The following is a 14251-nucleotide window of genomic DNA, read 5'->3' on the forward strand; positions in this document are numbered from 1 at the left end:
GAAGGTATTGGCAAAGGACATATCTGATAAAGGGTTAGTACCAAGAATCTCTGAAGTACTTATCAAACTCAACACCCCAAAAATAAATAATCCAGCCAAGAAATGGGCAGGAGACATGAATAAACATTTTTTCAAAGAAGACATCCAGATGGCCAACAGACACATGAAAAGATGCTCCACAACACTCGGCATCAGGGAATACAAATCAAAACCACAATGAGATACCATCTCACACCTGTCGGAATGGCTTAAATTAACACAGGAAAAAACAGATGTTGGTGAGGATATGGAGACAAAGGAACCCCTCCTGCCCTGCTAGTGAGAATGCAAACTGGTGAAGCCCCTCTGGAAAACAGTATGGAGGTTCCTCACAAAGTTAAAAATAGAACTAACTTATGACCCAGGAATTGCACTACCAAGTATTTGCCCAAAGAATGCAGAAATACTGATTTAAAGGGACACACGCACCCCGATGTTTATAACAGCATTATCAACAATAGCCAAATTGTAGAAAGTGCCCAAGTGTCCATTGACTGATGGCTAAAGAAGCAGAATATTACTTATCCATAAAAAAAGAAGGAGTGTTCACTTCGGCAGCACATACACTAAAAAAAAGAATGAAATCTTGCCATTTGCAACAATGTGGATGGAGCTAGAGAGTGAAATAAGTCAGTCAGAGAAAAACAAATACCATATGATTTTACTCATATGTGGAATTTAAGAAATGAAACAGATGAACATGGGGGGAAAAGAGAGAGAGAGAGGCAAACCATAAAACACACTTTTAACTATAGAGAACAAAGAGGGTTGATGGAGGGGAGATGGATGAGGAGATGGGCTAAATGGGCGATGGACACTTGCGATGAGCATTGGGTGTTCTATGTAAGTGATGAATCACTAAATTCTACTCCTGAAACTAACATTACACTGTATGTTAAGTAAGTAGAATTTTTAAAAAACAAATACACACACACACACACACACACACACACAAACACATATGAATGACTATATGAATGAACAAAGCTCTTCCTCCCAATAAGGTCATCTGGGAAGAAGTGGAGAATAGAAGTTAATAAAAAGGTGCCTTGTTTCAAATCCTTAGTGTGTCCTTTACCCACAGAAATTTCTCAGAAGCTGAATGGTGTTTTTCTTTATATCAAGCTGGGAGGGAGGTGCTTACTCAAAGTATCTCCCGATACTAACTTACTCTCTGGGACTCATCACAGAAAATTTTTATGGGTCTTTTTATAAAAGATAATATAGAAATTACAAATTTATGGCATACCTTCAGAAATATTAACTTTGCACAGAGGGCTGGAAGGAAAAATTCATCTTCCAAGAGTGGCCCAGACTGGTTAGATTATGCACCCGTGTAGTTGTTGCTTCAAATAAAGGGAAAAGGAAGAAGTACTCTCTAATGGGGATGTGATGAGTTGTTAACACATGGTCCAACGGGAAGAAGCAACCCAAGGAGTATTTACTACCTCTTGGGAATTTACTGCCTCAAGAGAGTAACTCTGCATGATTTCTTTCTTTATTCTTTGTAAAGATCATGAAAATCATCATGGAATTAAATTTTAGTGCCTCTTTGTAACCTTTGATGTTTTTTGGCGCACATAAACTTTTAAGCTTCTTCAAAAATTTGAAAATCATCCAGAGGAAAAAAGACATCCTGGTACATGGAGGTGGTGAAATCCAACGGGTATTTAATCTTTTCTGAGTCCTTTCAAAGTCTTTGATTAGGTATCATTTCTATTTCCCAAAGAAACAGTTTCAAAGAGGTTTAAAGTATTTGTGTGGTAATTGGCAAAGTCAGCCTCTGAACCCAGATCTCTGATTTCAAGGCCGGGATTATTGATTGCTCTTTGAGACCTGGATCTTTGGATGTGTTCTAAAAAGAGGCAGGAATGCGCACATGTGAGCCGATTTGAGTAACTTCATTTGTTGACGCCAGCATGTTTAACACTCCATTACTGTCATTAAAGCCTTATCACCTAGTTATTAGGTTTTGTTTTTTTGTTTGTTTGTTTGTGTTTTTTTTTTTTTTTTTTTTTGAGGGATCAGAGACATCTCTAGCTAGGAAGGTCACAAGTGAAATGAGACTTGAAATAGTTCTAGAGGTGCTCATGCCTGAAATATTACCTGCTTCTGGTGCATGTGACTCATCAGCATGGAAAGTTTTTAAGATTTTTTTTTCAAATAATAAGACATAACAGTGCCTAAGAGTGCTGGGGAATGGGAAAGGAAGAAGTGTTCAAAAATGGACAGATATGGGGTGTCTGAGTGGCTTAGTCGGTTAAGCGTCCGACCCTTGATTTCAGCTCAGTTCATGATCTCAGCGTCGTGACACTGAGTCCCACATTGACCATGACCTTGCTTAAGATTCTCTCCCTCTCCCTCTGCCGTTCCACACACCCCCTGTGCTCTTTCTCTTAAATACATAAATAAAATCTTTTTTTTTAAAAGGAAAGAAAATGGACAGATGTGCCCTATTTCTTATTTGAGTGAGAGACTGACTTCAATGAATTTTTTAAAATTCCATAGAAGAGTTTATCACTGATAGACCATAGATAATTCAGATGCTCTAAGACAGGCCCACACTTCCCATTTATAACTAAATATAACCCTTTTTCTTATATGGAATCTGGAGATTTAATGTCCCAGACTCTGAACCCAGATATTTGACAAAAAGTTTAGATATCGATCTCAACAAGGCAGCCAGAAGCAAATTTCTGCAGGTCCCTTACTATATCGCACAAGGGAGATAGGTCATAACCCAGAAATAAGCACACATGAAATTTAAGGTAGGAAATCAAGTCTCCAAATAATTGCTTATCTGGCAACACAATGCAATAGAAAGGGCCAGTGGAGGTGGGGAGCGGAGGAGAAAAAGAAACCCTTTGTCTGTTGCTGGTTGGGCCACAAATTGGAGCTGAATTTCTGGCAAGAGACAAACTTCTCTGAATCCATTTCTGCATGGATACAACGAGATCATTGAATTACGCCCATTCCAGACTTAACGTGGTGAGTCGGCATTCATCCCTATCTTCAGTAGCCTTCCTCGGAAGCTTAACAGGTCACACAAGAAGAGACGTGTACTGTCTTGGTAATCACATCTGTAAATTGATTGGGATATTTTAAGAACTTGAGGAGAATCTTTTAACGCCTTTTCTTGCTCCTTTCTAGGATTATCTGGGAGCTTGCATTGTCCTCACGGCATCTATTGCCTCCATCAGCGGCTCTTCCAATTCTGGATTGGTGGGTTTGGGTCTTCTGTATGCACTGACGGTAGGTATGGACGAAAACACCTCTTTTCACGTAGTGTTGGAGGTACTTTCTCTAGTTGTTATCAGCTCCTATTCATGGACATAAGAGGAGCAGATTGAAATTTGTAACAAAATGACATCTTGTAAATAATGGAGATTGGAGCCTAAACCCAGCATTTTAGGACACTGTGGATTCAGTTCTGATACTGCAAACTGGTTTTTAGAAACTCCTCAAAAACTATGGTGAGAGCACTCCCAAGGCTATTTGAGAGCCTTGTCTTAAGTTGTTCACAGCCTATTTGGGGACACTAAAATGAATATGAATATAAATGAGATAAGTGCAAACAGAGGTACATGCAATTTGTGCAGGGAAATCAGAGGACAATTTATGAATCATTGACATGTGAGGACCCTTGAAGAAGAGTGGACACCTCGTTTGCCTGCTTTATCCCATAACACCCTCCCTGGTATTATGAAGTGTACTGCATAATGTACACTAACTGTCCAAGTCGTCCTATCCTAAAATATCCAGGGATTACAAAGATCGTTACTTTATTTTAAATATGTTAACTTCTTTTTGTCACCTGACACAGATAACCAATTATTTGAACTGGGTTGTGAGGAACTTGGCTGACCTGGAGGTCCAGATGGGAGCAGTGAAGAAAGTGAACAGTTTCTTGACTATGGAATCTGAGAACTATGAAGGCACTATGGGTATTATTCTGAATATTCTTTTGTTTCACTCAAATATTTATTTTATACCACTATTAGTTGTATGTCAGTCACATTATCATTTTTGCTTTTGTTCTCCACTTTAATATCCAGAGAATCCCTTCTCGTCTTGACCTTGCTTTATGAGGTACATCTGAAATGATAAAACTATTTAGGCTTGAAAAGTTTGGGACACAACAGACTCCAAATAGGTATTATGTAGTAATAGTTAAAGAGAATTATAAAGAATATTACATTCATTACCAATTTACACTATGAACTATTATGTTCTCTTTCTCAAGATCCTATTAACCTAGATGTCAAGAAACTTGGATCTTACTCATTGAGATTCTCAGCTTTTCTAGAATAAAATTGGCAGGGAATTCAATACTGAAGATAGAATGATCTTTCTTAAATTCAAATTTCATGCTTAAAATGCGCTCTTCTGGGTGCCTGGGTGGCTAAGTGGGTTAAAGCCTCTGTCTTCAGCTCAGGTCATGATCTCAGGGTCCTGGAATGGAGCCCTGCATCGGGCTCTCTGCTCAGTGGGGAGCCTGCTTCCCCCTCTCTCTCTGCCTGTCTCTCTGCCTACTTGTGACTTCTCTCTCTCTCAAATAAATAAATAAAATCTTTAAAATGCATTCTTCTGCCTAAATTCTTCTATAGCTATCTAGGTCTTCAAGGACAAAATCCAGATAAGTTAGCTAAGACCACTAGACTCTTCAACAGTTCCTTGCCCATCTATCTGGTCGCATCTTTCATCACCTATCCAACATGCTGTGGTTTCTTTTTATCTTTGTTCTCTCCGTATACATTTGAAACAAATCTCCCCATCCCTGGTCCTTTAAGACTCATCTCAGTCACCATCTTCTCTTGAAGTCCTCCTGGAACTCTCAGGCTACACCATCCATGCTCCCGGAGCGCCTTGGGCTGGACTCCATCATGTGACTGCACGCAGTACTGTAGATCCCGATGCTTCCCCAGGACATAGGGAGCACCTTGAGGCATGACTTTCATCTCCATATTCCCAAGACCTTGCACAACACCTCTCACATTTTTAGGCACTCAGCTGTTTGATGACCGACGGATGAACACATGAATCAACTCGCAGATGAAGTATCTTCAGTAGAATCAAGTGGTAGATTGCAGAAAAGACATGATAGTTCATGCTTCAAATAGAAACACGCACAAAAACTATTTTGAAAGTTCTCAATCAATAGGCCTTTGCTCTGAATGTAATTTCAGTTTTAAAAAGATACAGAATTTGGCTCAGTATGACGTTAAATTTATTTTAAAAAAGGATATGTTTGCATGTAAAAATGTATATAAGTATGTGTATGTTTCTTCCTGTCTCTCTCTTTCCCTCCTTCTCCCTCCTCGTCCCTCCCGCTCCTTGTCTCCTTCTCTCCCTCTCCCTCTGATTTCCCCTATCCCAACCTCACCCCCCAGACCCCTCTCAAGTTCCAGAACATTGGCCACAGGAAGGAGAGATCAAGATTCATGACTTGTGTGTGAGATATGAAAATAATCTGAAACCTGTTCTTAAGCACGTCAAAGCTTACATCAAACCCGGGCAAAAGGTATGGAATTCACTGCCATTTGTTTCGTACAGATCAGAGAAGGAGCCACTTGATCACTAGCTAAGCTCTTAGACGTCCAGCCAAGTACATTCTCACTGGACTCAGAGAGACTAAGACTCCCTACAATTTACAGGTCAAATTATCTACATAAAAGAGAAAAGAGAGAGAACCAGGATAAAATGCACGTTCTTTAAATTGTATTGCCGTTCATTAGTCTCCCATGAAGATGAGGAAAATCACCAATATGTGTGTTTTTCCAAATTTCTGGCTTCTGGATCACAGCTGTATCAGACATCCCCTTGAGAACTTTTGCATTTGTACTAGCTTTAGTCCCAAAAGGATTCATGTTAGCTACTTTAAAAAGAGGAAGTGTGCAGAAAAAAATTGGAGTCCATCTACTTTTTGTTATAAAATCATCACTTCTAAGATAAAATTGAATACTTACTTATTAGGCCAACAAGATACTAAGTGCAAAAATTAAGCCACAAAGGAAAAACACCACAGCCACATACAAATAAAGAGTTAGAATGAAATCATTGAAGATTTGTGAGAATTCTGTGTTTTTATCTTAATAATGATACATAAAGGAGACTTAAGAAAAGAATGATAATTTATTACAACTATTTAAATAGAGGTAAGTTTCCCCATGACATCTTGTTGAAATTAAAAATATTTTTTGCCCATCTTCTGTTGTTTTTGTTTTTGTTTTTGTTTTTGTTTTCTGAGTCCTTTTTTCTCTAAGTGACACTTATTTTTTAGGTGGGCATCTGCGGTCGCACCGGCAGTGGAAAGTCATCATTATCACTGGCTTTCTTCAGAATGGTGGATATATTTGATGGTAAGTTACTAACTAAATGTTGTCATTGGCTATGTGGTGCTTTTCCTTAAAAAAAAAAAAAAAAAAAAAGTGAGACTTCAACTTACCTATTCCTGCAGAAATAAAGAGCAAAGATTTATGAGGACTTTGCAGCCTGCAACCCATGGATTGAGGCAGGTGTCCCAGGTCAACAGTCTAGAAGTAAAGAATGAACACAGAATTGTTAATAAAATTATTAGCTCTAAACTTGGCTCCAGAGATTGTCATTAACGAATTCTAATAAACTGATAAAATGAAAATAAAGCCACCCATTTTGAACAGCCGTAGATATAGGTGGCATTTCAAGAGGAAGGGAAAAAAGGAAGACTGTCTAGCTTTGCTCAAACTAAAAACACACCCATTTCCATCAAAGGAAAAAAAATGCAAGGAGATAAATAATCTGCACTATTAATTTTGGTGCATGACTCTTACTTTCATAACAAGGTTTAATGATGCGGAACATTTTGTGCGGTGGCAACCTGCTAAGGGCCAAGCACATGTTGACAATATAAAAAAATATTTATTCATCTACAGAATTATTAATAACATGATACATGGAAATAATTTAATCTTTGCTTTAGAAAAATATGTCACATTATTTAGTCTATCAAGTGGTCTATAAATAGCCGAGCCTGTAAACTGTCTTGAGTAGAAGGGGATCCAGCAATGTGCTTGGTCATCAGCTCAAGAAGTGCTTCCTATTATTATCTGAAATGATCGCAATGAGGATTATAGTACTTCACATTTTTATTGTACCTGACAGTTTATGATATGTAATCTATGCAACAGCTCTGTGAGGTGGAGGAATCAGTTTATGAACAGAGATGAACTACAGGAATTGCAATCTCCTTGGGGTTTGGATTCAGGAGCAGAGTAGGTAGGGATCAGCCGCTGGGTTAGCAGGTTGCTCTTCCATGGCTAGGAATAATAAATAAAACACAGGTATCTTTTTTAAGGACTTTTAGTGGATTTGCCTTATAAGACAGTTGATTGACACTTTTCATTAAATAAACAAACAGACAAACCTGTGGTTGTAACTGAACATATTAGATTAGCCTGTTCTTTACGAGCCCAGAAACATGCTTCCAGGCCCCATGTGGGCTATCAATGACTGATTCTCTTCTTTAGCATTAGGCTATTAAGATTTTAATAGATAATGTGTTATTCCTGAAAGAAAGTTTAGCTGATCACTTTGTCTCCTCTTGAATGTAAATCTAGCTGGAAAAGGGGCTCCGCCTGCCATTCTTTGTCTGGCCTGCTCATTTCATATGGCAGTTCTGTCTTTGCACAAAGTGATCTGATAAAATAATCTAACAATTTAACAATTTGAGGAAAAGATATCAAGATGGCACAAGTCTCTAATCTAAATACAGTATGGAGAAATTAATTACAATGTGATATCTGGGCGCCTGGGTGACTCAATTCGTTAAGCCACTGCCTTTGGCTCAGGTCATGATCCCAGAGTCCCGGGATCGAGTCCTGTATCAGGCTCCCAACTCCATGGGGAGTCTGCTTCTCTCTCTCACCTTCTCCCCTCTCATGTTCTCTCTCTGTCTGTCTCTCGCTCTCAAATAAATAAAATCTTTTAAAAAACAAATAAAATTTGATATCTATGTCATAGAATTTTCTTTTTTTAAAAAATATTTTATTTATTTATTTAACAGAGAGAGAACGAGAGAGAGATCACAAGCAGGCAGAGAGAAAGGCAGAGAAAGGGGGGAAGCAGGTTCCCCATTGAGCAGAGAGCCCGATGTGGGGCTCAATCCCAGGACCCTGAAACCATGACCTGAGCCGAAGGCAGAGGCTTAACCCACTGAGCCACCCAGGTGCCCTGTCGTAGAATTTTCTTATTTGCAATGCCTTGTCATTCAATCAATAAAAGAGTGAATAATTTAGACAAAAATCACTGTCTTCAAGGAGTTTATATTCTAGTTGGGAGAGAGAGACAATTAAAAAAAGATAAGTAAATGTATATCGAGTACATTGTGAAGGAAAATAAAACAACAAGGATAAATATTGGAAGGAAGAAGACCCATTGAGAAAAAGTACTTTTGGTTTGTAGGAACCATGGAAACTGAATATAAAAATTGAGAATCACTTTAAGAGAGAATACTTAAGAAAGAGAACATACCACCAAAATGTATATTTTTCATAGAAATGCATAATGATGTTTCTAATACTTAAATGGAAAGCTTTATCTTTGGAGTTTCAACCCTGAACTAGAAAGTACTTTCAATTTGTAAACAAATATTATTTTACTTTTAGTTTTACTACAAGCCTGCATTTTTTTCTTTCTGTTTAACAGGAAAGATTGTCATTGATGGGATAGACATTTCGAAATTGCCACTGCACACACTACGTTCTAGACTTTCGATCATTTTGCAGGATCCAATACTATTCAGTGGTTCTATTAGGTAGGTGATGTATTCAACAGAAACCCAAATGTCTCGGGGTTTAACTTTTGGCTCATAGGAGCGTTTTACTTAGAACTGTTTTTCAGGTAGGTGTGAATGACATTATCAGGATGATACGATTGAATATTCTGGCCAACAGTTTGGTTTGGGAAACCCTAGAGTTGCTAAATTAACCTATAGAAGCCAGTCCTTTATGTTTTTCCAGGAGCTCTGCTCTTTCAATTTGACTCTACAAGTCACTTTTTCCTCTGTCCTTGGGGCAGTGATTCTTGGCAGACATTTCTAAGGTGTTCTACCCTACAGATGTCCTGCCTATTACTTATGCATCTGGCTTGGGCTTAGCAGATATTGAGTTTGGTTAATCCCTTGATTCCCCCATCCCTCATAATTTTTCTTTCAGCCAAAATTGCTTTTAAGAAGCTGCTACAATCTTCTCCATGCCTGGTTTATGGTTTCCTATAGTTAAAAAAAAAAAAAAAAAAAAAAAAGGTATCTACTATCTGCTAAGTGCTTTAAATACTTGTCTCATTAAATCCTCAAAGCACTGCTCTAGTGTTATTACCCTCATTTTACGGATGAGAATTTTGAACCTCAGAGAAGCTTTAACTTGTTTGAGTTCATGTGCTTAGTAAGTGGTAGAACAGCAATTCAAAGTAAAGTTTGTCTGACTCCAAAGTGCACCGTGGCATTACCCACCAGGTCATGTCGCTCCTTGCACCCATCCTTTGTTCTCTCTTGCTCCCTTCCTCTACCTTAATTACAAAGAAGTATTGCCACCTCTTTTTGTCTTGAAGAGAAAATGGACATAAGAGTGCTCAATATTCAGCTGTAAAAGTTAAAAGTTGGGGGTGTATCCAGTTAGTTAGCAATGCCGTAGTGAATTGATGTGTCTGGTAGATTTATTACGAATACTACTATTGTGGTTGGTGCAGCACGGACCCTCTAAGATAGCATTGCATGTTCTCCTATAATCATCTGTTCTGTAAAAACTCCTTGCTAGACACTACTCAAGTTACATTAAATAGAGTATGAAAGTGGATAAATCCACATAATGAATTTTATCATGTCATACACGACATATAAATTTACTAATTGTATCTTCAGAAAACATTTTTCATAACATATAGTCATCATTCATTTATTCATCCAACATGAACTGAATGCCTGCTCTATCCTGAGCACTGGTCTAGGTACTAGGGATATAGCAATAACCAAAACAAATGGGACTTATATTTTAAGGAAAGAACAGCAATAAGCAAACATATGTAAAAATGCCTTTATTTTTATTTATTCACTAAATAACTTATTTTTTCCCCTACAGATTTAATTTAGATCCAGAGTGTAAATGCACAGACGACAGACTCTGGGAAGCTCTAGAAATTGCTCAGCTGAAGAATATGGTCAAATCCCTACCAGGAGGTCTAGGTATATTTTCTAGAGAATACATTTATTTTTACATATGCAATTAATTTTACATATCTCTATCTATAATTTATGCTAGAATCACATAATTCATGTTAAGTCCCCTTATATTTAAAATAATCTCCAACACTCATTAGGACACTTCAAAATCTAATATTTTTTCTTAGGATGCCAGAGGATGAAACTTATTACAAATTCTGTTCTATCTGAACACTTCAGAATATTCCAGTTAATACATTTAACTCTTCAGTCTTTTCACTTTAGTGGTAAAGGTCATTTTAACTTATTTTGTTTTATTTTACTTTTTTGGAGAGAGAGGGGGAAAGAGCACGAACGGAGGAGGAAGGGCAGGGGGAGACAGAGAACCTCAAGCAGGCTCAGTCCACAGCCCTGAGATCATGATCTGAACCAAAATCAAGAATGGGACGCTTAGTGGACTGAGCCACCCAGGCGCCCCAGTGGTATATATAGGACATTTGAATCAGAATATTTCCCTGTGGTCATTCTCATGTGATTGACATGACCCCTGACCCACAGTAAATGGGGTAGAGGATTGAAGAGGCTACTAGGTCCAGAGTACTCCGTACCATGTAGGAGCAGGCGGTTTCTCTACATTGGCAGCCATTTTCTTTGTTGCCAGGTGGGACTATTGCTTATATTTATGTGGCATAATTTTGTGAAGACATTATTTTCTATACTTTGCTGCAGTGTTGGTTCAAGCCACCCATGTAAGGGATAAAACACGTACTCAATCAGTGATCCAAATTTAGTCCCAGAGGTAGACAATTTCTGGCAAATAACTGATGATAGAATAAAACAACAACAATAAGGAAAGAATATAATTAACAAAACACCAGACGGGCATCTGGGTGTCTCAGTTGGTTAAGCATCTGCTTCAGCTCAGATCATGATCCCAGGGTCCTGGGATCAAGCCCTGTGTGGGGCTCCCTGCTCAGTGAGGACCCTGCTTCTCCCTCTCTCTCTGCTTGTGCTCCCATGCTTGTGCTCTCTCCCTCTCTCCCTCACTCGCTTTCACTCTGTCTCAAATAAACAAATAAAATCTTAAAAACAAAACAAAACAAAACCAGAAAGTGCACCATGTAATCTTTAATTCATAAAAATGGTGACTATATGTAATTTGGGACTTTTGCTTCCTTGAAATCTAAACTTATTTAAGAAATCAGTCAGAAAGTAAGAGTTGGTTGAAATTTTTTTTTTAAATTTAATTTACTTATTTGACAGAGAGAGATCACAAGTAGGCAGAGAGGCAGGCAGAGAGAGAGGAAGGGAAGCGGGCTCCCGAAATTTTGATTCTAATATATAACATGTAGTTGCAATCTTGTTTTGTTTTGGCATCTGAAAAAAAAAAAAATCAGCCCACAAAATACACTGTGTTTATTTGGGAAGGAGGACCTACACAAAAACAATACTTTTTATGATTTTAATTAAGACCCAAGGGAAAGGCATCCCACAAATAGAAATTCAGATAGCATTTCTTTAAAGATAGTTTTATCAACTTCGTGGTGTTAGATTGTGGGAGCAATTCCAGGGATCTGGATGAACTTTCCCATTGTAATTTTGATGTATTGCATGGTGAACCAAGCAAGTCTGCTTGAGAAGTTGATAATGCACATAGACCCTTCTCCCGTGGTATTTAGACACACCTTTAGTAGTTGGGAATATAGGCAATTACGACTCTGTAGTCCTCTTCACTCACATGAAAGATGTATGCACCTATTCTGAATCATGGGCACAGAGTTCAAGTGTTATGGTATAGTGTAAACAATAGAAGATTGTATTTACACTATGTAATTGAATGTTGTTTATGTTCATTGTTTTCATAAAGATTACATCGATTGTTTGATAAAGATCTGGTTCAGACTAGTTCTGGTGAAGAACAACCATCATCTCTCGCACCCTCCTTATTTATTATGTAAACTTAAAAATTTAGAGAATAAAGACATAGCACCCAAGGATGAAAAATTCCAAGAATTTGATGCAATGAGAAAATATAAAATGGAAATTTATGACTCTACTAGGAAGTGTTAAAGAGGTATTTTGAAAACAGAATTTATCTCAAACTGACAGTAAGACAGCTTACAAAATGTGGACGGAAACCAAAAAAGAAAAAGAAAATGATAGTGAGGATCTAACATTCATTTATCCATCCAATAATGTTTTATTCAGCTGCTGTGTCAGATACCAAGTGCTGAGGATATATTGACAAACAAAAACAAACCCAGTCCTTAACCATATGGAACTGACAGTCCAGTGGGATGGTATAATGAAAAAAGAAATGTACACTAGGGTCAAGAATGTTCTGTTTCTTTTTTAATTTTTCTTCTTTTTCTCTCTTTTTTAAGGATTTTATTTATTTATTTGACAGAGAGAGAGAGATCAACAAGTAAGCAAAGAGGCAGACAGAGGGGCGGGGAAGCAGGCTCCCTGCTGAGCAGAGAACCTGATGTGGGGCTTGATCCCAGGACTCTGAGATCATGACCCAAGCCAAAGGCAGAGGCTTAACCCACTGAGCCACCCAGGCGCCCCAAAAATGTTCTGTTACTTATTGAGTTCTACTGTAAATTACCTGTGTGATCATGGCCAAGCCACTTCATTTCTCTGGGCCTCAGATAATTATATTAAATAGTGTCCTTAGATAATTATATTAAATAATTAAAAACCTCTCAGGTCTTCCAGTCCTCAAAATACTTACAAGTATTTTATATCCTGCTATAAGGATATAAAGATATTCACCACCTTTTGCCAAAATTAGGATGGCCCAGGATCATCTTCATTTTCCTGAAGTAAAATTCCTTTCACCTTTCCAGTATGAAATCTTCGCAACAGTGCACTAAGATCCCCCATTCTCTTGTAGGACATTCCTATTTTTCCCTACTTTGCTCAAGGAAAATGTTAACCACATTTTAGTGAAATCCTCGCTTCTCTCTCTGATGTAGATGCAGTTGTCACCGAAGGTGGGGAGAACTTCAGCGTTGGACAGAGACAGCTGTTCTGCCTTGCTCGGGCCTTTGTCCGCAAGAGCAGCATTCTCATCATGGATGAAGCTACGGCTTCCATTGACATGGCCACGGTGAGTGCATTGAAGAGCTGGGGAAATGCACATGAAAATTACAACTCAGTTTTTCCTGATTGGGTTCGAAGTCCTTAGTGCTATTGTTTTCAGTGTCTTCTCATTCATCTCTTTAATTAACTGATGATAGCATATTGAGAATTACCGTAAAGGAGACATGACAGTCTACTGCCAGTAAATATAAAATAAATTGGCTATCACTTTTTGATAAATTCTTAAGGCAGTAAAATTCCAACACTCAGTTGACTTGAGTACTATATTGTATTCAAGCATTCAAGTCTTACACCTTGGAAGTAATAAAATGAAGTATGCAAGATCTTCATTTAATAGAAATTGCTAACAAAAATCAAACATTATTTTCTAAAGCAATTTGAAGAAGGATTCACTAGAACTAATAATGATCTTCTCAATGTGTTCATGGTAACAAGCCAGAACTTTGCCTTTGAAAGAATTATTTAAAACTGTTAAATATACCAAGAAGGATCTGTCTAGAAGGCTGTGACTGAGTGGGGAAAATGTCACATTAAACCACAAACTGTATGCACTAGCAATTAATGGTGTTCTTACACAAGTTAACTTGATATTAAAAGTTTGGCATCAGAAAGGACAAAAATAGAAACATCCACAAACATGATATTCTCTTGCTGCACACTCTAGATTGGGTAAAAAAAAATCCAAAAAAGTGAAAGTTTCAGGATTATTAACAGCCAATTATATATGAAGATGCTAATTTGACATCATTTCTTTCTACTAAGACTAATCAGTTATACAATGTTATATATCCTTCTCAAAGTTCATGGAATTTAAAGTAATAAAATAATTTCTAATTAAGCCAATTCACTAAAAAAGCATAACTACATCAGAATTAGTATTAATTGCTAAGGATTTACAATATTGGGGGTTATTAT

General features: G+C 37.7%; 1 protein-coding gene across 11 annotated transcripts in view; it reads left to right on the plus strand.

The window, feature by feature from the left end:
* Positions 1-14251, plus strand: part of ABCC9 (ATP binding cassette subfamily C member 9) — a 144724-nt gene that overhangs the window by 123641 nt on the left and 6832 nt on the right. For all 11 annotated transcript variants that reach the window (XM_032855299.1, XM_032855306.1, XM_032855304.1 and 8 more), the window contains 7 exons: positions 3190-3291; positions 3863-3983; positions 5430-5560; positions 6320-6398; positions 8722-8830; positions 10152-10255; positions 13210-13343. In XM_032855299.1, coding sequence (XP_032711190.1) covers positions 3190-3291; positions 3863-3983; positions 5430-5560; positions 6320-6398; positions 8722-8830; positions 10152-10255; positions 13210-13343 — 780 coding nt within the window. The remainder of the gene's footprint in view (positions 1-3189; positions 3292-3862; positions 3984-5429; positions 5561-6319; positions 6399-8721; positions 8831-10151; positions 10256-13209; positions 13344-14251) is intronic.

The sequence above is a fragment of the Lontra canadensis genome, unplaced genomic scaffold, assembly GCF_010015895.1.
Source record: "Lontra canadensis isolate GAN:19392208 unplaced genomic scaffold, GSC_riverotter_1.0 scaffold9, whole genome shotgun sequence".
In the NCBI taxonomy this organism is placed as follows: domain Eukaryota; kingdom Metazoa; phylum Chordata; class Mammalia; order Carnivora; family Mustelidae; genus Lontra; species Lontra canadensis.